Source organism: Chanodichthys erythropterus, chromosome 7 (genome assembly GCF_024489055.1).
Source record: "Chanodichthys erythropterus isolate Z2021 chromosome 7, ASM2448905v1, whole genome shotgun sequence".
NCBI lineage: Eukaryota > Metazoa > Chordata > Actinopteri > Cypriniformes > Xenocyprididae > Chanodichthys > Chanodichthys erythropterus.
The window spans coordinates 40,546,653-40,572,118 of NC_090227.1; the positions used below are offsets into that span (position 1 = coordinate 40,546,653).

The window sequence follows — 25,466 nt, forward strand, 5'->3', positions numbered from 1 at the left end:
ACTTTAATTTAGGCGCAGAAACTGACTTTCCAAAATAAATCTGAAAGATATTCACTGCTGTAAAATAATGACAATTATGTGTCCTCCCCATATGATTTAATTAACCAATTTTTGAAGTATTTCACTCTAGCATGAACAGCAACATCTGACATTAAACCTTAACTTCCAGCAGTTTACATGCAATAGCAATTAAAGCTATAAAGTATAACAAGTACCAGTGCCTTTATGTTTCCGTAAATCTCTTGAATTACATGAATTCATAGAGCTGCTGACAGAAGGGTTTCAGTTGCTTCATTTTCACACCATATCAGCAAAGTGAAAATGGTGAATCTGCAAAACAATGAAGAAGCAGCTCAGCGTCAGAAGAGATGGTGTTTGAAAGTGAGATCCTTTCCCCTCTATCTATTACACCCAGCCAGAGATAGCAGAAAGGACATGAGGACAGAGCTCAATGGCCCAGAGGATTGGAGGTCAGTGGCTCATACCTGGCCTTGCATTACAGTGATAGATATTTTCATATGCGCTAACGCCTTCAAGCTAAAAAGAAATTGAAATATATGAGATTTATCATGATGTATTTCCATGCTGCCTATGTAAAACAATTCTTCATATCTGTCTGCAATATGCATGGCATATTGTATTACCTGATGATGTTGCTATTTGTGAATCAGAATTTGATAAAGTCCAATATTTCGGCTTTATAGTGAGAGCAGGTTTTGCAAATCTGCTTATATGAATCTGTGTCCTGTGCTTCTCTCTGGGCAAATAAGTTATGAAGCCTCAAACTTTAGCTTTTATTTCTGTCATCAAAAGATGAGCAGATTCTTTTGCCCTCTACAAAGTGGAGCAAAGCCAATCTTTCCAGTATCTTTATGACCCCTGTCTCACCCTCAGCCCATCTGCCTGAATGTTTCTCGACTGACCAGAGTTTTGGAGTTGCATCACCCAATATGTGCATGAAAAACACGCCTTTCACAGTTCAGTTGGCTGCAGTTTAACTTCTATTTCAGCCAGCATGCTTCTGCAATGAGTGGATACTGTCCAATGCTACTTCTGCTGAGAATGCTGATTATCCTCAAAGATCAGTGAAGGATGGTAAATTATCCTATAATTCATGCCCTACAGCAAATTGCCTCTTTGGAACATTTATGTCATTAAAGACTCAATACATTTTTGTCAAAAGAATGAAAACAAAACAAACTCTCCACTACTTACTGATTATAATCTTTTTATTGGGGATGACTTTCATGTTTGTTCATGGCCTTCAACAGGGGATCCACAGCGGTGCTGCAGGGGATCTGCCAGGCCACAGGCAGTGGACAACCTGGAAGGATGGATGGCCAGTCATACCCAATCACACCTATGGGCAATTTAGTATCTCCAATTCACCTGTGCTGCACCAATGGAGATATGGGGAGAACATGCAAACTCCACACAGAAAGGCCTTCTGGCTCAGCTGGGACTCAAACCAGTGACCTTCTTGCTGTGAGGCAACCGTGCTACACACCAAGCCATCATTTCAGCCTGATGATCCCAGTGTTTCAGCTCGTATCTCTGCTCAGGCCCTGTTTCCATCTGGTATTAAGATGCGTTTTGGTCGATCGGATCACAAGTAGATGAGGGAGACACATTCCTGTTTACACCATGCATTTTAATCCGTCTCTTTTGCCTACTCTCAACCAATTCTGTCCTGATTTATTTGAGGGGAGGGTCTATGGGCAGGTAAATGTATGTGCTTTTTCAATTCTTTCAATCTAATGGACAAAATAAGCTTGCGCAATATGAACATTCTTGGAGATGATGGAGAGCATGTGTTAGAAATCAGGAATAGCGAGAGAACATTGTGCTCGGTACGTTTTTCATCTTCAAACCAAACTTGGTTCTTCAGCCCACAAAGTTTAAATCCCGTCCGGCTAGCACGGTTCCCATAATGTTTATGCGTTAGGTCAGTAGGCGGAGAGGATAGCTACTTGTGGTTGTTCGAACACATTCAACCACTACTCTACGAAAGCAATCTGGTCAAATGTGTTTTTGACTACCTCTGGAAGTGCTCCAAAGTAGACAAGCTCAAAATGTTTTAATCCCCATTTACACCTGTATTTAGGGTTGTCCACTTGTGATCCCATCGACCAAAACAAATCTTAATACCAGGTGTAAACATGTCCTCAGATGAAGGAGAGTCATTTCCAGCTCGACTTTGTGAAAATGGAGCTTCTTGTAAACCCAGTAACGATCCATCAGTTGACCACACATTACAGTGCAACTGGTGTCTAACTAAACAGGGCAAATTAGCTTGAGAGCGCAATTCTATAAAAGTGTCAATGGGAGTGGAAAGTTCTGTGCGTGATCAACTGACGAAGAAGACAGATACAGCCAGATCATTTCCATAATGACTAACACAATCTACCAAGAGCAGTGCATATTAGCGTCTGGTTTAAGACATGCTTTTTTTGGTTGATAAATAATGGTGCAAAATACCAGTAAATTGACTAGTGCAAACCTTAGTAAATGACCTTGCATGATTCATTTAAATACTCTCCTCCCATAAGTTTTGCGTCTGAAAGGGAAACTTCTACAAATGCATCTGCAATAAGGTCAGCCACAAAAATGACTGTGTCCACGCCTTTTCAGCAGTGTTGCCAAGTCTGTGATTTTCCTGCAGAATTGGGCTACTTTTACACACTGTTGACTTGGGTTGTATTTCATGTCCGCAGGTTGAAGCAACCCCAAATAAAACAATATTTAGCCCCTGGAATGCGAATTTTACCGACCTTTCCTGTCAGAATATGTGGCACAGCTCCTTGTCTATTCCTTGTCTGGACTATTTCAATGCTGCCAGGTTTTCCAGCCAGCATGACTAAGCCTCTGCAGATGATCCAGAACACGGCAGCACATCTGGTCTTCAATCAGCCAAAGAGAACGAATGTCACACCTCTCCTGATTTCACTCCAAAGGCTCCCAGAATCAAATTTAAGGCTTTGACGCTGGCTTTCAGGACCGCCACTGGAACAGCACCTCCCTACCTTATTTAACTCTTATAAGTATATGCTCCCTCCCACCAGCTGCGATCACTGAATGAGCAACACCTTGTTCCTTCAGAACGAGGTGCAAAGTCACTCTCCAAAACCTTCATTAAATTAGATTTTTTTTTAAAGAAAATTGTTTGAAATTATATAATTGATTATTTTAATGATTTTACGATGTAAGCATAATGACAGAGTACAGTACGTAAATGCGTTATGGTACCATGTCATTATATCAATTGCATTCCAAATCATTTGCAGAGGTTTAACTACTGTACAACATTTTCAGTTGCATTTGACTCATTCTCCATTCAATTAATTTATCTGCGCTTGGAGTAATCTCTTCTTCTCTTTTATTTTGCTTCTGCCCTATGTCCCTCTCCAGCAAGCGCTCTGTATGCAGCAGAGCTGCATGTCTGCTGGATCCTACACTTTGATCTGCAGGAGAGAAAGCAAAAGAGCCTGCTCGCTGAGGGCAAAGTCACACTAACACATTATTCGCTCAGTGGCGATAAGGAGGCTTTATGCCATTTTGTCCCAAATGCTTTCATTAACATCACTATTTCCCCCAGCTCCTGTATTCATTTGGCCGCTAGCATCCACTGCCAAGTCTTTATCTTCTCAGGGACATGTGGGAAAAGCTATCTTGTGTGGGGGGATAAAATAGTGCTATATTAGTCCCATTAGCCCTCATTTGACAATCCAAACTTGGTTGCATGCCAAGTTTGGTACTTCATACTGAGAATAGTGAAGAAACATGATGAAGAAACATTGTAAGCCTATGAATTCATATAGAAAGTGAAAGAGTCTTGTCTCATTTCACTTCTCAGTATCCCCCAATGAGCTTAGAGGAAAATTAGAATTTGATGTGTGTAAAATTACAGCAAGATTTACAATTATCGAACCAAACATAGTGACCTTGGAAGGCTAATCCCATATTTGTGGCTAAAATTAGATATAGCCAGAGATATGATATTCAAAATTGAAAACCATGGCTCTGTTTGCCTTAGAAACCACTGTAAGCCTGGCTTAAAAGGTTAGATGACTGCTTTGCTTTTGATTAGCTAAATAAGATGACCTAGATATTGTCTGCAGTCGTGTGGGAGAGAGGGCAGCTCAGACACTAATAGGCACTTTCCATAAAAATGAAAAAATTAGGGCCTGAAACTCTTTAAAGAAGTCATTTAGCCATTTCACTGTCAAAAGTCATTTCACTGACCCTGTTTCAACTTTAAGAAGGGTGGGTGAAATGAGGTGCTTTGCCTTCAAAATTTTTTTAAAGGATCATCTAGATGTTTGTCTTTCTTTCTTCAGTCAAAAAGAAATGAAGGTTTTTGAGGAAAACATTCCAAGATTTTTCTCCATATAGTGGACTTCACTGGGGTTCAACGGGTTGAATGTCCAAATGTCAGTTTCAGTGCAGATTCAAAGAGCTCTACATGATCCCAGACGAGGAATAAGGGTCTTATCTAGCGAAACAATTGATTGTTTTCTAAAAAAAATGAAAATGTATATGCTTTTTAACCACAAATGCTTGTCTTGCACTAGCTTTGCGATGTGCCACTCATTACGTAAGGTCACGCGTAACGTAGGCGGAAGTACCGAGCAAGTGTTTACAAAGCGAATGTGCAAAGACTCGAAAGGCTTTTACAAAAAAAAAAAAAAAATTTGGACCCCAAATGTCTTGGAATAGGTAATAAACAAGCATTCCTTTGATTTTCTTTTTGTAAGAGACTCATGACTGTAAATATAGCTTGGCATCTTGTTTGAGTATACAGTGCAGTTTTCTCAAAGCCTTCATTTGTATTGGGAGCAGAAAGCTGAAGTATGATGAGTTGAAAAGCCCCTGTGAGTGACATAGTGTAGCTAAAGGACAGCAGCTCATTAGGCTATTGAAGACAGTTGAAAGAGGGGACTAGATGGTGCAGACCGACCTATTTTTGTGTTTCAGCACTTGAGGTATGAGCCTCCGGTTTGCCGCATCAGCAGATCTGTCACATCCACTGAGAAAGCACTCTGTCTCCAGACAGATCCATGACATTCTCACACGCTAATGAGCCATCAAACCCACAGCTGATTAGAGAGAGGTGTTTCTGTAGAAATATGTAGAAAGGCAATGTAAACTTGAGAAGTTGTTCTCATTGCAGTGGTCTTAAATGTGGAGGTTGGAATTAGAGATGTTGATCACAGTTCTGTTTACATCAAGTAAACCATTTATAGGGATAGTTCACACAAAAATGAAACTTATCTCACCCTCATGGTGTCCAAACCTGTATGATTTCTGGTAACACTCTATTTCGATGGTCCATTTTAGACATTCTACTAACATACCTAAGTACCTTTACAACTACAGTATATGTCAACTAACTCTAATTACAATATTAGTAAACTGTCTGCTTAATATCTGCTAACAATTTATTGAGATGGTCCCTCAGTAGCTTTGCAACTAAATGACCCAAACAACTAACCCTAACAATCTACTACAGTGTACTAATACTCTAATGAGAGTTAGTTGACATGAAGTTGCAAAGTTAATTTTAGTTATTAGAATGTCTAAAGTGGACAAACGAAATAAAGTGTAACCGATTTTCTTTCTTCTGAGCATCACAAAAGAATATATTTTAAAGAATGTTTCAGCTGCTTTTACCCATATTATGAAAGTGACACTGTGAAATTAATTCAGACTTCGGAAGCAACATGATCACTTTGAATGATCATGAACAGAACAAAATGTATGCCTTTATTCACTCATTCATTGATGAACGCATGCAGACTACATCAAAGATAGTGACATAAATTACTAACGTTCAAACCTCATTGGTTCTTGCACATCATGTGACCGAAACATTGTGAAATTTGAGGTTTGTGTTGCCATATTTCATGTAGTCATTCTATGCATGCACCGATCAATGTTTTGTTTTGATTTGATATCAATTCTCAAATTAAAGGGGTGGTTGATTATTTCACTTTTTTAAAACATTAGTTAGTCTGTAATGTTGCTGTTAGAGCATAAACAACATCTGTAAAGTTACAATGCTCAAAGTTTAATGCAAAGGGAGATATTTTCTTTTAAAGAATTCTCTAAATACAACAAATGGCTGGTAGGAACTACAGCGAGCTTCTTCCCGGGTTAGTGACATACAATCTGCCCCCAAGAACACGCAACAAAGTGGGTGATGCCATGTTGGGCTGCTTTAGAGAAGAGGAAGAGTTGTTGTAGTAGAGTGTTGTTATCATGCCGTCATTTTACGCCGGACTGCTTCACAAACGAGGGTCAATTAAACGCTGGATTTGCACAAAAGATTAACATAACGGCACATGCTAGTGGATGAGTTGAATCAACTCCACAGCAACTACATAAATTTATCCACTAACCATTCAGAAACGTCCAGTTTCATTCTAAAAGTTCTTCCTGAGTCTCTCCATCAGTGTCGACTCCGGTTTGAACAATGTAAGGCTGAACACCGTTACTGACAATCCTCATTTTGGCTGCGTGAGATTCTCCAGCTTTGTTGTTGTTGAGCAACCAAAGCGCGAGCTGTTAAAGCTCCGCCCTCTTCTGGAAAGTGTCTGGGAGCAGCATCTCATTTGCATTTAAAGGGACATACACAAAAACGGCAGGTTTTTGCTAAACTTCACAGATACTTTCTGGGGACACCAGAGACGGGATGATTAATATGTACGCCCCCAATATTTGCATATGCCAGCTCATGTTCAAGGCATTACACAAGGGCAGCCAGTATTAACGTTTGGATCTGTGCACAGCTGAATCATCAGACTAGCTAAGCAAGCAATAACAATAGCGAAAAATGGCAGATGGAGCGATAATAACTGACATGATCCATGATAACATGATATTTTTAGTGTTGTTTGTAAATTGTCTTTCTAAATGTTTCGTTAGCATTTTGCTAATGTACTGTTAAATGTGGTTAAAGTTACCATCGTTTCTTACTGTATTCACGGAGACAAGAGCCGTTGCTATTTTCATTTTTAAACACTTGCAGTCTGTATAATTCATAAACACAACTTCATTCTTTATAAATCTCTCCAACAGTGTAGCATTAGCCCCGTTAGCCACAGAGCACTACTCATATGATCTGATGCATGCATGCAGTGTGCATGACGAACATTTTGTAAAGATCCATTTTGAGGGTTATATTAGCTGTATGAACTCGGGGCAGGGAGCACGAGCATTTAAAGGGGAAGCATCCTGAATCGGCGCATATTTAATGATGCCCCACAATAGGCAGTTACAAAAAATGAATTTAAAAAAATCTATGGGGTATTTTGAGCTGAAACTTCAGACACAATCAGGGGACACCTTAGACTGATATTACATCTTGTGAAAAAGAATTCTAGGGCACCTTTAAATTAAACATTTATCACATATACACTTAAACAATTCACTGTCTTAATCTTCAGGGAAAACAGACCCAAAATACTGATGACTCATCTTGAACTCTAGAATGAAAATGTCATCTATCTAAAAAGAAAAAACACTGTCTAAATCTGAAAAATATCAACACAAGACAGAAAACTGCGCTCAACAAGCCAATTTTTTAAAGGTAAGGATTAGAGCCCATAAGGTTTAGCTGGCAGGGCTTGGTATGGGCTGGGAAATTGTTCACTGATGGGAAAAATGACGGTCAGTTTCCCGCTGTCAAGCTATCAGGAAGGAGAGCAGCAAAAACACACCCAGGCCAGGACTCATGCTGGCACCAGCAGAGAGAACAGAATGGAGAGAAAAATGAGAGACAGAGCAAGAGAGAGCTGGAAAGAGAGAGGTGGGACACAGACTAAAAATATGGATGAAAACATTCTGTCATTGTAGAGATGGCTGGCTCATTGGAGATTTTCTCATAGGGTTTGTATTACAGGTTTTAAGGGTGTATGCTATTCTTCTATGCGAATTGACCACTGGCATAATTTCGTGGGTGCAACAGCCAATTTGGTGGTAACCTGCTGGCATTCAATAACACTCCCTCCTTCTGCACAGTTTACTGGAAGCTTCCATGGAGAAATCCATTTTGACTGCCACACAAGACTTCAGACACAGTCCTTTTGTTCATTTCCACTTTAATGAACAACCACACTGTCAGTGCAATGCATCAGGAGCCGTGCAGTTTACAGGTCTGAATGAGGGGAGAAGCTAAAAAATGAGCTAATGAAAATAAAAAAATAAGTATGATTGGTGTCCAAGCTGCTGACCTAATGAAGTCTCAGTCGGACCGCTGACATGATTGATTGAGGTAATTTCCCTCCTTTACGAGTGGGTGAAGAGAAACAAGTGTCCTGGAGCAAAATTCATGAGCCACCATAGTGAAATCTGACAGCATGTCATCTCTTCAGATGGAAGATTTGTCAATCCACTGGTGGAAACAAAAGTGAATATGATGTGATATATCCCCTAAAGAAAGTATTTCATAAATACCCATTAGAGGAAAAGAAAATTAGTCATATACCTTTTCTCATATGCCTTATTTTACAGAGAAAATAGAGAACTAAAGAAAGATTTTTTTTTTAAATTCACACCTTGCAAGCAAGATAATCAGATTACCTTTTTCAAATAAAGTAACACATTACTTTTAAAATTACAAAAAATTATCTGCAGTTTTGATTTATATGCCGTTTAATGTTTGACGATTGTGTTATTTTACATGTGCGTAAGTAATGCTTCGATTGCTTGTTTCTACTTCTTCACCTGTGTTTAGATTCCGTACTCTTCAAGACGTTGTGTAATAGCGCCCCCTACCGTATAACAGAGAAAACATGAATTGCCAGAAAATTCTGTCAATGGCGGGGAAAGAGTTAAAGTGTGTTAAAGGGGTGGTTTAGTGTTTTTTTTTCTAGGCTTGATTGTGTTCTTGGGGCACAGTTTAACATGTCTTAATGCATCGTTTTTTTGAAAACGCTGTATTTTTCATATATTTCATGTTTGTTCTACACCTCTGTTTCCACTGTCATATGAACGGCCAGTTTGACTTCCTGCTTCTTTGAAGCCACTCCCTCCAAATTATGCAATGTGCTCAGATTGGTAAGCTGGTTGGTAGCTGGCCCAGTATATCGTGATTCGCTGAAGCGTCCGGAAACGAAACGCCCCTTACCATCCGTTGCTTCAGTCAAAATGTAAATAATAGCGTCTATATTGCTGCAAATTGAGCCCGAATTAGACCCAGATGAAGAGGGTCAAGCTGCAATTGCGGCTTTTAAAGAATGTTTATGAATGGTATTTCATTTTTTTTTATTTGTGTCAAAGTGTTTAGATATGCTGTCACTGCTGTTTGTTAGCTTTCAATATATACAGTTTTGCTCTTTGTATATGTCCTTGATGCAACCAAAAAACAGCAACATAACTATACGTTTAAAAGACATGTACAAACAATAAATTGTACTTACAGTTTGAAGCCAATAAACAGCAGCTTCTGCTTTTAAAGTGGGAACTGCTTCTTTCAGTAAAAGCCTTTGTGCATTCAGTAATAGCCATCCAGCATTGAACTCGTGTAGATTCTGGAAGCTGTCTGCATCCAGTGTAGAAAATATCACAGATTATAATGGGTTCTATTATCTTTTGATAATACACAACTCTTCTGCTTCCACATGCAGCACCACATGGCCTCGCCCACTTTGTTGCGTGTTCCTGGGGCCGTGTTTTGCAGGGTTTATGATGTCACCAACCCGTTGTAATCCAAAGCCGGTCGTGTTTATAGTAATTTAACTTTAAAAGACAATATCTCCGTTTGCATTGAACTTTCAGCGCTGTAACTTTGCTGATAATGTTTATGCTCAAGCAGCAACATTATACACTAACTAAAGTTAAAAAAAGTGAAATCGCATTTAACGACCTCTTTAATAAATGTGTTAACCAATGTAAAAATAAAGCTGCATAATTTACCATGCTTTACACAGTCGCTCTAGACTCAGTGGTTAGTTAGGCAACAAACAGCGCATGCATATTTCTCTCCAAAACATAAATCACCCAATAAACTGGCTACATGACCATGACTTCAGCCATCCTGCATGCTTACTTTCTGCTTTACAACAATTTATACTTTGAACAAACAAAAACACTGTACGTATGCCATGTACATTCATTGTCATACAGTTAAGGCATTTTGTGTAGAAGTACTGAAGATATTTCAGATTTTAATTATATCTCAGGTAAAATACATTTCTATAGTGCAGTAAGAATACTTCAGAAATTACATTACCCCAGTCGGATTTAAAAAAAAAACACATTATGATTAATTGATCAGAAATGTATTACAATTTAAAAGCCCATATTAAAGACCTTTTCTCAGAGAAAGAATCCAGCACCATGATATTGTCAAGATTCATTCATTTTATGGTCAAATACCTCTATTAAAATGAGGCGTCAGAATTTCCTTTTGTATCCCGACCACATGCTTTCCATACTGCCCCGAACCTTCAGAAACATTCTTCAGAGATCATTTACATGTTAATGAAATAGTTTTTTTTGTAGCCTGTTTTAAAGACTTTTAATTTGTCATTTATGTCCATGAAGAAAATGTGCACACCACTGAGCATTACCCATAATCTCATCCTTGAGAGTGTGGTTTAGCCAGAAACCATCATGAGTCAGCCATCAAAGGTAAGAGAGTTATTACTCATCCTCCGGGCATGCAAAAACTTACAAAGCAAAGAATACATGTTGGTAGAGAAAAACATTAGGATCAAAAAGTAATGGCTACATGTCCACCAGGGAGATACATCTCTGCCAACAATTTAGCATGTTATTTAGTGATCATGTTTGGGCCCAACAGATCGTTCCGGAGGAAGACAGCAGATAAGATTTGATAAGAGTGTATGAATGAATCTTCCCACAGGAAGGTCCCATTTCTGTTTCTATTTAATTACCATGATGTTATAGTTTATTACTGCAATACCATACACTACTTCAGATAATCTATTTTATATCATGCTAATTTTCAAATGCTTTCATAATTTAAGGGAGGCAAATTCATATTACAGTACGTTGTTTCACAACATTTTGACTAGGGCTGTAACGATATGCGATATGAAACCGAAATCACGATACGCAGGTCCACGAACCTGTATCGCGATGTGAGAAGGCAGAATCGCGACACACCCCTTCCAACTCCCAGAGTTATCCTTCCTGTCCAGATCCAATGCTACCACATTTTTTTAATTACTATAAGTATTAGGGGTGTAACGATTTATCGTAGATGGTGTGTCTCAATCAGCTCTCTAGTTCAGTGTTTCAGTGTTTTCTAGTTCAAGTGTTTCAGGCACACATTGCATCTTGCAAGCAGGTTTAAACATTTCTCATGTCAGTCTCTTGCATGGTCGCGTGAGAAAAGTCGTGGCTTTCTTTCACCACAGTGCACAGCAACAGCTGTGCTCACAGAAAAGCAAAAGACGCTTGCGATGCTTTGCTTTAAGTTCTGTGGGCCATCCACATATTGCGTCTTTTCCGCGTGCAAGTCAGTTATTATTTTCAAATGTAGCCACGTGGCAGGTGTGCTCATAATGGGATCAACGCGCATGCAATTCTCAACTTCTCAGAATGCCGCAAGCGCACCGCAGGTCGTGTGACAAGAATCAGTCGAATCAACCAAGCTATGGCCTTTCCGTAACAAAACATCAAAAGCTCAGCCGAACAGCGGATCATAGCTGTACATGGTGGTCTCTCCATCAATATATCTCGTAGTAAAACTAATGCAAGGGCTAGAAATCATTTATCCTTTGCAGAAACATCCTGATCCTCTTGGAGAGCTCAGTTCATGGTTGCATAGCAACGACCGACGCCACGGGAGCGCAAGCGCTTTGGAAAGAAGAAGCGGTGCGGCCGCACCTTCCACGCGTTTTTAGACGCGATATGTGAACAGCCCCTATTCATAATTCTAAGTTCATGTTAAATTTAACATTTTTTTTTCAGTGACAGACAGCCCTATTCAACTGTTAATTTGAATACAGAAGGTTTTTATTAAAATGTTATATTTATTTATTTTATTGAAATGTGATCTTGTATGTACAACAAGGAAAATTATTGAAATTTGTTAATGTTTTTTTAATAAATCTTGTTTGAATTTCAGTTTCATTTTGTTCAAAATATCGTGATACGTATCGTATCGTGAACTCCATATCGAGATACGTACCGTATCGTGACCTGAGCGTATCGTTACACCCCTAATTTTGACACTTCAATGGTGAATAAAAGGCTTTCTTTTTTCTCATGATCTTTAGTTGGGCGAAAACTGCTCCTTGTTAGACCATCTTCTAAAAAAGATGACAAGGAAGAGCCATGGCTGACATGTTCAGAGTCTGTGTCATTACCCGGTTTCAGGGACTCAAATTATCTCCTTCTAGAGGAATTTCACCAGCTGTGGGTTGATTTGTTGTGTCTCCAGTTGTAGACTCTCTGTAGTTTATAGTCATCCGCATCTTATTCACCACTTTAATTTCCACCTCAAGTTGTTTTTGATGCTGCTCGCATTCAGCAAGCATGTCTTTCAGTTTATTCTTGTCAAAGATGGTCTTTTCGAGACTTCCAGGGGAAATCTCAATTTCCCCACCGGACACCAGTCAGCTGTTCTGTGATTTCTTGAATAAGAAGTACCATCAGATCAAATGAGCAATTTTTAGTAATTTCGCACCATTTTTGAGACCTCAGATAACGAGAAAAAAGAAAGCCTGCAGACGGGGTAAGAAGAAACCACCAATATTGGACCCATCACAAGTTTCTTTTCAAAATGTAGTGAATCTTTCGAGTAAATCTTTATCCTCTAATTGCTTACAAGCCCTCGAAAAAGGTTTGTCTTTTGTTGCTACAACATATTGTAATGAGTTTGCTGTCTTTGTAGACTTTCAGAAGGTTTTTAGAACGTTACGACAAAGAATTTTTTTCAAGTAACATTTGCTGCATTCCAATTCGCATACTATCCATCCTAAATAGTATTTGAAAAATGGAATTAGAGTGTCCCAAATCGTAGTATGTTGAAATGAGTATTCCAAAGATACCCGGATGGTCTACATTTTCTGATTAGAATCCGTGCACACTCTTAATGGCTAATATTGCCCACAAACCATTGCGCTGTGGACGAGGAATCGATTAGAACTACAAATACGGATAAAAAGTGTTAAATACTACAAACATGACGGATGTCCGAGACCGACGGTTAAGCAGAACGGTTATGATAAAGGGGTTTCAATGATTAATAATCAGTATCTAACCTGACGAAAACATATTTATTAAATGTTATCCACATTATATTTCATCTGCAACAGCATTGTGAACTTGTATAATGATGTGTTTACTCATTAACTCTTAAATGCATCATTATGCAAACATGAGGAGAGTTCTCCGTATGAAAGACCCATGACTGACAGATTAACATGCAACTACATTTCTCTCCGAAATGATGAGATGATTTACAGGGAAATTAAAAGGATACAGGTTGCACGTTACTAAGCGACAGAGCATCCTTAAAGACGCAATTATGATGAAGTAATATGTCCCAAAGCTTGCATACTCTTCTGCAACACATTCAAAACTATGTAGTTTTTCTTCACAAAAACAGTACATACTTTTAGGGCATAGTATAAGGGGGAAATGGGACGCAGAAATTGAGTCTAAGTCATCTCTCCAATTTTCAAATGCCCACCTGCTACACAGTACAACCAAACTTTTAAATGTCATAAAGTTTAAAGCCAAGAAGCTTTGAATGAGCTTTGCAAATTTTCCTCTGTATCCTTACCATTTCTCCAGACCTCTAAATGCAAATACAAATGAATATGTCTGTGGCGACCAGGGCGGGCGAGAGCTGTGAGGGAACGGTGCCTTGAGTCTCTCACGGAGGAGCTCCGGGAGCATAAAAGGAGGAGCGACGACCGTGGAGGACGAGAGAGAGGACCAGGCCTGGACTTTATGTTATGGTTTTGTTATGTTTGTGTGGCCGACAGACGTCCGCGAGGGTCTGCCGGTATTACTTTTGTTTTGTTCTTTGTTTATTTTTGAATTAAAGTTACGTTGAATGTTCGCCGGTTCCCGCCTCCTTCTTCCCATTTACGAACTGTGTTACATTGGTGCCGAAACCCGGGAGGAAGGAGGGACATGCTGTCGAAGAGCCCTCGCTGCTGAGGGGGATCGCAGTGCTGCGGAGTTCGGGCAGCGCGGGAGTGTGTGTAGACCGCAAGAGGCTGCCCGAGGCGGTGGTGCTGGAGCCTTGTGAAAGGTGGGATGGAGACCCGGATGCCGTGCTCCTGGGACGAGGTGGGGTGACTGCCGTCCTGGACCTGGAGGGAGCGGAGGAGTCGCCGCCGTCTGCCGTGGGCCGGAGCCTGCTGCCGTCCGCCATGAAGGGGAGGAGCAGGGGACGGGGGACTCGCTGCCGGCTGCCCTCTGTCGGAGGAGCCATCGCCGGCCGCCAGGAGGCGGTCGAGGATCGGGCCGTCCACCGAGCGTCCAGTGCCACCGCATGGCACCGCGAGAAAGAGCCTCTTGGCAGGCTGAGGACCGAGCGGCAGTGAGTCGGGGAACCGGACCAAGAATATTTTTTTTTTCTCTTTTTCCTCTCTCCCCTCTCTCGTCCTGTCGCTCCCCTTGCTTCCGTCTCCTTTCTCTCGTCTCGTCTGTCCTTACCCCCAGGTGCTGCGGCCGCCGAGACAGGCCCCGGGGGGGAGTAGAGCGCAGTCTCGGAGGTACCCCCCCGGCCTGCGAGGGGCGATGGGGGTATGTGGCGACCAGGGCGGGCGAGAGCCGTGAGGGAACGGCACGAGGCCGGTGACGCAAGTGATAACAAGCATCACCTGGGAGGCGCACCGGTAGCATAAAAGGAGGAGCGACGACCGTGGAGGACGAGAGAGGACCAGGCCTGGACTTTATGTTATGGTTTTGTTATGTTTGTGTGGCCGGCAGACGTCCGCGAGGGTCTGCTGGCATTACTTTCATTTTGTTCTTTGTTTATTTTTGAATTAAAGTTACGTTTAATGTTCGCCGGTTCCCGCCTCCTTCTTCCCATTTACGAACTGTGTTACAATGTCAGACATCAAACTATGAAATCATATGTCCTGTACATTACCATTCCACAAACATATTTCTATTCACACTGTTCCAGTATTTGTGAAATTCCAATACTAAATTCTAATTCTGAACGTCACTCATTGTTCGGAAATGCTGGAAAGGTTAATGTAACTTAAGGTGAAATGTCCATTTTTTTTTTTTTTTTTTTTTAAAGCAAATCATCACTTTTTTAAGATGCAGAAATACAGTTTGAGAAAGTAATATTTATAGTGGATGTTTCTTATTCCCCTTTTGTGGACAGCATTTTAAAAGCTACATATAAACTATATACTACTTCAAGGAAAGAATGTGTGCACATGGGGAATATTAGAAATATATTATCCACTTGAGAGGCAAAAATGAAAAATGTTGCAGCTGTAATGTACCACAGTAGGTGGTGTTAGATTGTCTGGACGGCTTGTAATTACTGAGCTTATGAATCATAATGAATCATAATAAATAAATCATTTTGATGTAGTTATATAAACACAAATTAGCCAAACCTGGTGGCACTAGTTACATATAAAACAAAACATTTTTTGAGAATTTTCATATTTATTACTGTATGTGTTTTTCTCTCTTATTGGTTTATTTATTTATATATACAGGGCAACAGATCATTCTGAATTTCTCTCATCTTTGTTGTGCTGATCTGGACATATGAGATCCCAAGGGCTGGTCTGGAATATTGTTTCCCTCCTCTGGATTAAGCTGCTGTTATTGTTTGTTCCCCCAGAGTGCCACTAATTTTGTCCTTGCCATTCATTTCTGGATTGTCACTTTAGTGTCTCCATTTTGACAACCTCATTGTTCGGTTCTTTGGGTCACTAGAGAAAAATATTAGTAAAATTCATGGGTATAAAAAGGTCCGCTTAAAATATTGGGAATGATAGGATTTATTTAAGCTAAAAAAAATTATTTGCGTTATAATAATTATTTTGTTGCGTGATGGTCATTTGAGCATGGGCATGCGCGATTGCGCCGGAAGCTTCATGGAAGAAAAAAGCACGGAGTAGCGTCGATTATGATTCACCCATCGTCAGGAGCACACAGCCTGTTGGTATGTAGCGAGTTTAGAGCTTTTTGAACAGTTTATCATGAGTCACGGTCTACTGTAATTTAATATAGGAGTGTTTAAAGTTACCTGCCTGTGTTATTGTTGACATTGGCTGTGTTTAGTCCGTGCAGAGAGACTCGCTTTGTAGTCGGATTAGCGCGAGCGCTGTTCCAATCTCTCGTTCTCAGTATGCCCGTGCACTGGATATTTAACAAGTTACCAAGCAAATTAATGTAGCGCATTGTTGTGGTAAGCGACGGAGTTGCATTAATGTAATAAAACATTGAAGCGTAGTGTTATAATGATTGATGCACTTTGCCCGTCGACTCGTGTAACTGTACTCTGCGCATGAGCGCCGCTATGCATGATGGGAAATGTAGTTTGTAGTAGTATGGCGCTGTGTGAAACTGTATAGGGGATTATATGACAGTGTATTCTTGTTTACAGCAGAAACTGATCTTGTTATTTTATTGTAACTATTTCATGATACTTTATTTTGCATTATATGATAAATGGATATGTTTGTAACACTGTTTGTTTCTTATTTCAGGTTTATGACCTGTGGTCAATTGTATAAATAAACAAAATACTATACAAAGGACGAACACGAGTCATGCCATGTGTGCTGCCTGTCACTAGCCCATTCGGATGGCTGAGAATCTAAAAAATCCGAACAGTCATAAACCAATTTTTGGCCTGCCATTCAAACATTGTGGCCCTGTTCTGAAGCCTGAGGACCAAAAGATAAATCATTTATTGGGTACCTTATCTAGTTCAGTCAAAAGCCCTTCTAAACGCCTATTCACTTGCTAGTCTGCAAATTGGCAAGATGGCAGAAAAGGAGAAAATAGAGAGGTTACGGCAGAAGCGTTCAGCAGCCCAGACTGCGTTCACTAAAAGAGCCAACCATCTCACCTCCAGAGCCAATGCGCTAGAAGAAAGGGATCTAAAGGCTGAGTGGAGAGATTTCAAAGGCGATCATGCCAGAGTGGAAGATGCAGGATTTGAGTATGCTATGGCCCTACGAGAATTAGAAGACGAAGAAGCCACAAAAAGGGCAGATCAGGTTGACGAGAAAACATTAGAATGCGATCGAAAGTTTGATGCAGTAAAACACCTCATCCAAAACAGCTTCTGGACCAGATTTGCGGAGGAGCAAATTTCCACCCTTGTTAAGGAGGTAAACTCAGCTCTGGATCAGGCCGAAGCAACCGACCATATGCAACTGGGTAGGAAGGAGTGTGAACTGATGATTAGGAACTTAGAACGAGATGTCTGTGAAGTAAACAGTCTAGTAATTGAGTGGACAGAAATGATTCCTCATGCCTCACTAACTGAATCCAGAAACCGTAGCAGGATGTTGAGAAAACGACAAGAGAGACTGGGAGATAAGTGGGTATGGCAACGACGCAGCAATTGGTCTGAAGACGATGAGGAGCAGAAAGAACTAGTGAAAGCTGAAGACGAGGAAAGCCAGACTGGTGGGCAAGCCGCCGCGTCTATTAGTTCTTGTTCTTCTCCTAATCGTAAACCGTCCTGTTCTGTAGATAGTCACATTCCTATGAACGAAGTTCGGCATGACCCACCCATTGCTCCTACCTATCTCATTGATGGTGGACTTCCAAATGCTACAAGCACGCAATCGCAAGCCCAAGATGTTTCCAACATGTACCCAGGGTCTTTCCATTTTAAGCCCCAACTCGTGCTAGAACGTGCACGCCTTCCTACTTTCTCTGGTAATATGAGGGATTACTACCGTTGGAAAGCTGAATGGGAGGACCTTCAGCAGCTGGGAAACCCACATGGTTTAGAAAATATAAAAAAGTTCCATCTTATAGGAAGCTTAGATGACAAAGTCAAAAGGAACCTCGTTTTGTCTAGCTGTGGATCTGCAACTGATGTGTTCAGACTCCTGGACAACAAGTATGGAAACAAGCCGAAAATAGTACTACTTATCTCAAAGAAGTTCATGACCTACCGCCTGTAAGGAAACAGTCCTAGAAAAGACGATTGAACTAATCCAAGCTGTGGAAAGAGCTCTTCGTGACCTCCAAGTCCTAGGGGAAGAAGATGCTGTAAAAAATCGGTTAGTAGCACAGTCGATTGAGAGCAAGTTACCAGACTCCCTGAAAGAAAAGTGGATAACTTATAAAAACCACCCTGCAAACGGGTTTTCACCCAGAAACCACTTTGATTGTCTAATGGAGTACTTGAAAAAACAGGAGGACATTCTTGAGGAGTTAGATCAACTGCAGCCTAGCTCAAGAGACTATACTGAAAGGTCACAGGAAAAAAGTAGAGAAAAGAAGGCATTTACCAAGACTACATCAATCAAAAAGGGCTATCAACCTAGCTCATGCATAACTTGTGGGGACGGAAAGCACGCCGGTAGATTGTTTGCATGCAAAGCCTTCAAGAAGCTCAACTTGTCGAGCAAGAAAGCTCAGTTAAAGAAGTCAGGAGTATGCCTCAAATGTTTGTGCATCCATACTGAGGTTGGCTACTGCACTGAAAAGTTTCTATGCTCTAAAGAAGATTGCCAGAAAGGAGGGTCGTCAGACCACAACTACTTACTCTGCCCATTGCCACAGGTAGAAAGAACGATAGAAAGAAGGAAGAACAATGCAAATTTGGAATAGAGAAACAGAGGCTTGGACTGACAGACAGGCAAGAGGAGGTGCTTGCCAAGCTTTCCCCACAGCTAAAAGCAGAGGTCAAAGAAGCTTTCTCAAATAAGATTTCAACAACAGTGTGTACTAATTCAGATAGTGAGCCAAAAGAGTACCCCGTAGTAATGATGCTGCTCTCCGTGACGACTAACTCAGGCCAGTTGATCGGAACACTCATCGATCTTGCTTCAGATACCAATTATATCTCAAATGAAGCCGCTGAGCGTTTTAAGCTGAAAGGGAAAACATCAAGTTGATTGTGCAAGGAGTTGGAGGAATGGAGAAGATAGTTTCTACTAAAAGGTATACTATGAGACTAAGAGTAAAAACACAGAAGGGTACAGTGGCGGAGCACAAGCTCCTATGTTACGGCCTGGAGAGCATTGCAAAAGTAAACCAAGCAGTCACGCCACAGCAACTACTGAAATTCTTTCCTAATGTTGCTGCTCACGACTTGGTCCGTCCAGATAAAATCGACCTATTAATAAGCCATAGGGAAGGTCGTCTGGTCCCACAACCAATCAAAGTGGAAGGAGACCTCGTCCTCTGGGACGGTCCTCTGGGTATAACGGTCGGTGGAGCTCATCCTGACCTCTTTGAGAAAGTGGACTTAGCGGTGCACAGGTCCGAAACTCATTTTGCTCGTTCTATGAGATCAGCTTCAAGGCTTATAAAGAAGTCCTTGTTGACCCAATTGAACTTGCCAAAGCTAAAGATGAAGGAGCAATCCCCAGGAGTACTTTGGTCACTAACAAAGAAATGTTTGATTGGTTCAAGTGGGACAGCATCGGCGCTGCCTGCGACCCTCAATGTGGTGGCTGCAAATGCGGTAGATGTCCCCCTGGTGGGAAAGAAATGACACTAGGAGAGGAAAGAGAAATAGAAAAGATCAAAGAATGCCTCACTTATGTGCAAGCAGACAAGCACAGCATGTCTCCTCACTGGGACGCAACTTATCCCTGGAAAGGTGATCCTGCGACTCTGCCAGACAACCGACGTGCAGTGGAGGCGACTTTCCTCAACACTGAGAAACGCCTCGAGAAGGAACCGGAATGGAAGGCTGCGTACAGGAGCAAATCCACGAGATGATCGCAAGGGGAGCTGCCATCAAACTCACTCAAGAAGAACTTGATAGCTGGGAGGGCCCAAAGTGGTACATCAACCATTTAGTCGCACCAAATCCACACTCATCCTCTACCCCTGTAAGAATTGTATGGAACAGCAGCCAAGAGTTCAACGGGGTGAGTTTAAATGACCTTTTGTACAAGGGCCCAGATGTCCTCAATCAGATCAGAGGAGTTCTTCTAAGATTCAGAACTGGATTGTATGCCGCCCTAGGTGACGTGAAGAAAATGTATAATTCTGTTTGGCTTAAAGACAAAGAAGTTCATCTCCATCGGTTCCTCTGGAGAGACAACCCTAAGGATGAGATTCAAACCTTCGCTGTCGTCAGAGTTAACATCGGGGACAAACCTGCTGGCTGCATTGCCCAGGTTGCTATGAGGGAGACTGCTAATCTTCCACAGTTTGCAACCATGGTCGAAGAACGCCGTGTTCTGGTAGAAGACAGCTATGTTGATGACATATTAACATCCCACAATGACATCAAAACACTGGAAAAGATCAGCAATGGAGTTGAAAGGATCTTGAAGGCTGGAAGTTTCTCCTTAAAACCATGGGTTTTGACGGGCCAAAGTGGGAGGTTAGGAGTTGCAACTAACTCCAGTAACATTGAGACAACTGTGTCCACGCCTAAGACTCTTGTATTGCCTAATCAGATGCGAGACGAAGAAAGCAAAGCGCTGGGTGTCGGTTATGAGCCAGAGACTGACAAACTTCGGGTGTTGACGTCCATTAACTTCTCAAAGAAGCGAGGAAAGATGAGGACGGAAATTGATTTGAAGGAAGAGCAAGTAAGAAGTCGAACTCCAGACCCCTTAACTCGTCGAGTGCTTTTAAGTCAAGTCGCTGGGTTCTATGACCCTATCGGGTTTGGCACTCCTGCAAAGCAGAAAGGAGTAATGCTTGTAAGGGAATCCTACCAAGAAGCAAGTATAGGTAACCCAATTAAAGATACTTGGGATGACCCATTGTCGCCAAGAATCCAAGAGAGGCTGCTATTAGACTTTTCGAGGAGTACGTGAGACTTGGCAAGGTGAAGTTCGAAAGAAGTCTTACGCCCTTTGAAGCCATGGGCAGCCCAATGGGTATCACGTTTTCAGATGGGAGTGAGGCTTCCTACGGCGCCGTGCTTTATCTCCGCTGGGAAACGCGAAGTGGAGTTGTTGTGAGATTTGTTGAGTCGAAAGCCAAACTAACTCCTCTCAACCAGAAAGGGGACGTGATCAAGGCAGAGTTATGTGGCGCTGTCTTCGCAACCCGATTGAGAAGGTACTTTGAAAAGCACTGCCGCCTAGAGGTCAAACACTGGGTCCACTTTGTGGACAGTCTAACTATCTTAGGGGCAATTCAGAAGGATAGTTATGGTTACCAAACGTTCTTCTCCAACCGAATCGGTGAAATACAGATGGCTGGGCCAGTAGATGAGTGGAGGTGGGTTGACGGCACTCTTAACATTTCTGACATCATCACTAGGGGAGCAACTCCTGAAGAACTCGACGAAGAGTCAGAATGGCAACAAGGCCCAGAGTTCTTAAAAGACCTGAAGCCGAATGGCCTGTGAAGATGGCCAGTGAAATTGTGACCAAAGTTGCTGATCAAGTAAAAAGGTTACAAAGAAAAGCATTCTCAGCTGTAACCACCAGAGCTCAATCACAAAAAATTGCAAGACCCTGCAGCACTGGTAATGGCGCTAACGTAGGAGCTGATATACTACAACCACCAAAAGACCAAGGTCCAACTCAAGCAGTAGAAAGGAAGAGAGGAAACCTTGGGGCTTGGCTCTTGTGCGCCTGGTGGAGCCCAAGCGGTTCAGTAGTTTATCAAAACTATGTGGAACTATCGCTTGGGTCCGACGAGCTACAGAAACTTGGCTAAAGGTGAAGAACCAAGCCTTGAATTCAGCAAAGTGGGAGGCAAGTAGTCCTAAGCTATCTGTAGGAGAGAGAACAGTTGCTTTTCAAGACTTAGCCCTTGCTGCCCAGGACGGCTTGAACTTTAAGACTACAGCCTTGAATCGCCTGGTTGTAACAAAAGATGAAAACACAGGACTCTTGCTTTGTGGCGGTAGAGTGCAATCTTGGAGTGAAGACGGAAGAGTTATACCGTTGATTCCATTCCAGTCATGGCTGGGAACGTTACTGGCTAGAGAAGCTCACGAGGCCAATCATGAGGGTGTTGCTGCTACACTGCTACGCACGAGAAGAAAAGCTTGGGTCATAGAAGGCCGTAGGATAGTCAAGAAGATTATAAATGATTGCGTTACTTGCAAGAAGCAAAGAGCAAAGCTATGCCAACAGGTAATGAGCGACCTTCCTCATGAACGTACTAGCAGAGCAAACCCCTTTGAGTATACCACATTGGACCTTTTCGGCCCCTTTGAGGTTAGAGATGCAGTAAAGAAACGGACCAAGAAAAAGGTTTGGGGAGTTGTATATTGTTGTATGGCTTCTAGAGCCATTCACGCGGACCTCGTTGACGACTTGTCTGCTGAGAGCTTTCTTCAAGCCTACTCCAGATTCACTGCTTTAAGGGGGCATCCTCGGAAGTTATGGTCTGACAGAGGCACTAATTTCATAGGTGCCAAGTCTGCTCTGAGAGATCTACACAAGCACTTAGCATGCTTAGAGAAGGTGGCTATTGAGGACATAGCAGCAAAAAATGGAACTGAATGGCAATGGGAGTTCCATCCTGCGGATTCACCCCACAGGAATGGAGCGGCCGAGGCTGCTGTTAAACTTGTCAAAAGAGCTCTCAGTAGTCTCAGCAGAACAACCGATAACTACACCTGGGGGGAGTTCCAGACTCTTCTCTACTCAGCAGCCAACCTAACTAACGAGCGTCCCATCGACGCCAAGGCACAAGAACAAGAAGATACAGTAGAGTACTTGACTCCTAACTCTCTCATCCTAGGACGCACTGGGCAAGGAGGAGATATGCACGGTGTTGATTTGGAAACTCACTCTTGGCGGAGGCTGAAAGCTGTTCAAGTGGGAGTTGACAAATTCTGGTCAAAGTGGAGTGAACTAGCAGGACCAAACTTGTTTATCCGGCATAAGTGGCACAGAGTGGAAAGAAGTGTCCAGGTTGGAGATCTAGTTTGGATCGCAGACCAGAATGCCCTAAGAGGACAGTTCCGACTCGGTCGAATCGTTGCCACCTACCCGGACAAGTCTGGGGTGGTCCGTGATGCTGACGTGGCAACCTGTATAGGTCTTCCTGCCCCCCTTGTCGCCAGGACCCAGGCAAAAGATTCAGCTTTACTTTCTACTATCATCCTTCGCAGGGATGTGCGGAGACTGGTCGTATTAATTCCTGTGGAAGACCAGCATAAAGTCATTACCAGTGGGTAACCCTGGGAGGCGGCTGCGTGTGCTGGAGAAAAAAAAAAAAAAGAGACTGAAGTTATATTTAGTGGCCTTCCCTGATTTACATCAGTCGGCCAAGTGGGAGGTGTTCGGTTCTTTGGGTCACTAGAGAAAAATATTAGTAAAATTCATGGGTATAAAAAGGTCCGCTTAAAATATTGGGAATGATAGGATTTATTTAAGCTAAAAAAAATTATTTGCGTTATAATAATTATTTTGTTGCGTGATGGTCATTTGAGCATGGGCATGCGCGATTGCGCCGGAAGCTTCATGGAAGAAAAAAGCACGGAGTAGCGTCGATTATGATTCACCCATCGTCAGGAGCACACAGCCTGTTGGTATGTAGCGAGTTTAGAGCTTTTTGAACAGTTTATCATGAGTCACGGTCTACTGTAATTTAATATAGGAGTGTTTAAAGTTACCTGCCTGTGTTATTGTTGACATTGGCTGTGTTTAGTCCGTGCAGAGAGACTCGCTTTGTAGTCGGATTAGCGCGGCGCTGTTCCAATCTCTCGTTCTCAGTATGCCCGTGCACTGGATATTTAACAAGTTACCAAGCAAATTAATGTAGCGCATTGTTGTGGTAAGCGACGGAGTTGCATTAATGTAATAAAACATTGAAGCGTAGTGTTATAATGATTGATGCACTTTGCCCGTCGACTCGTGTAACTGTTATACTCTGCGCATGAGCGCCGCTATGCATGATGGGAAATGTAGTTTGTAGTAGTATGGCGCTGTGTGAAACTGTATAGGGGATTATATGACAGTGTATTCTTGTTTACAGCAGAAACTGATCTTGTTATTTTATTGTAACTATTTCATGATACTTTATTTTGCATTATATGATAAATGGATATGTTTGTAACACTGTTTGTTTCTTATTTCAGGTTTATGACCTGTGGTCAATTGTATAAATAAACAAAATACTATACAAAGGACGAACACGAGTCATGCCATGTGTGCTGCCTGTCACTAGCCCATTCGGATGGCTGAGAATCTAAAAAATCCGAACACTCATGATAATCAGCACTTGAGACTGTCGTGGGTGATCATCATTAGCGTAATCGGCAATTCAAATGATTTTTGGTTAGATGCAATCCTCTCTCTCTTCACTTTTAATTTTTTTTTCTTTCCTTAAATGAGAAAAGCAAAGCTGCTAAATAAACACTAGATAGCAGACTGCAGATAAGACATGCCTCTATTTGTTTACAATTACATAAAACCCAGACATATACACGGAGGATCAGATTATGGACCATTGTAAACATCATCTCTGGAGTGAGTCCCTGCATGTCTAGTCATTATATAATTCCACTTATTTTAATAATTCAAAATGCTTCTTTGTTCTCCTTACATCAGTCTATGCAGTGAATCGTGTACACTCAGTGTGTGTATTTAGTGAAGTAGAGGATGACCTCAGAATGTTTTGCTCAGTCTCTTAATATTCTGACTTTCAATTGCTTTACCCACTTAATGCCTCTGACTAAAATTGTTGTTTGTAAGCCTAAAATAAGTGGTTTGTGTGAAATATATATTTACAATTGGGCAATTGCAAGTGTTTTTTTTTGCTCAGTTTCTATAGTAACCTGAGAAAATAGATTGGAACTGTAAACTTCTGATTTCTGAATATTTTAAATCACAGAAGGTGTCAGTCTTTTGTTTTCTCTAGTCTGAATGTCTGAATTTATAAGTCAATGTCTGACCAATGAGATGCAACTTTCTAACATGCTTCTGTTTTGGTGAAGTTTCTGTTCTGGGGTTTTGTTTTGAGTAAATGATACCTAAGAACTTTGACGCAGTAACAGCTGTCATTACTGACATTTTCAGATCATTTTTTACCAGCTGTGACGCCTCCTATTTGGAGTTTTCAGCTCAAAATCATTGCACTTTTTTTTCTTTTCTTTTTTTTTTTTTGAAAAGTTTCTTGTTAATATTTACATGCATTTCTGTTTCCTACGGAGGCTCTAAAGGGACATTGTGATCAGAAAAATATGAGATGTTAATTAGGGATGCCCTGATTCAATCTCAAGAATTGGTATCAGTCAGATTAAGCATTTTTTTTACTGATTGGTATCGGCTATTCTAAGCCCGATCCTTTATTTTACATCAGCTGTCATGCTGGTGTCGGGAGCACAAAAAACTTGATCAGGACATCCCTAATGTTAATGCTTTTGTGTTCTCTCGCAAAAT

At 41.5% G+C, this 25,466-nt stretch overlaps 1 protein-coding gene across 1 annotated transcript; it reads left to right on the forward strand.

The window, feature by feature from the left end:
* Nucleotides 1-21,474: 21,474 nt before the first annotated feature.
* On the forward strand, nucleotides 21,475-24,218 carry LOC137022936 (uncharacterized). Its single transcript, XM_067389405.1, has 3 exons — nucleotides 21,475-21,518; nucleotides 21,638-23,253; nucleotides 24,164-24,218. The coding sequence occupies exons 1-3, from the start codon at nucleotides 21,475-21,477 to the stop codon at nucleotides 24,169-24,171; spliced, it is 1,668 nt and encodes a 555-aa protein (XP_067245506.1). The 3' UTR covers nucleotides 24,172-24,218.
* Nucleotides 24,219-25,466: the final 1,248 nt, after the last annotated feature.

What these genes read in the sequence shown, in the direction of transcription:
- LOC137022936 (XM_067389405.1), top strand. Translation starts at nt 21,475, where the DNA reads ATGGCCAGTGAAATTGTGACCAAAGTTGCTGATCAAGTAAAAAG. An exon ending in GTTGCTGATCAAGTAAAAAG is followed by an intron (nt 21,519 to 21,637) that starts GTTACAAAGAAA and finishes AACCACCAAAAG; the next exon opens with ACCAAGGTCCAACTCAAGCA.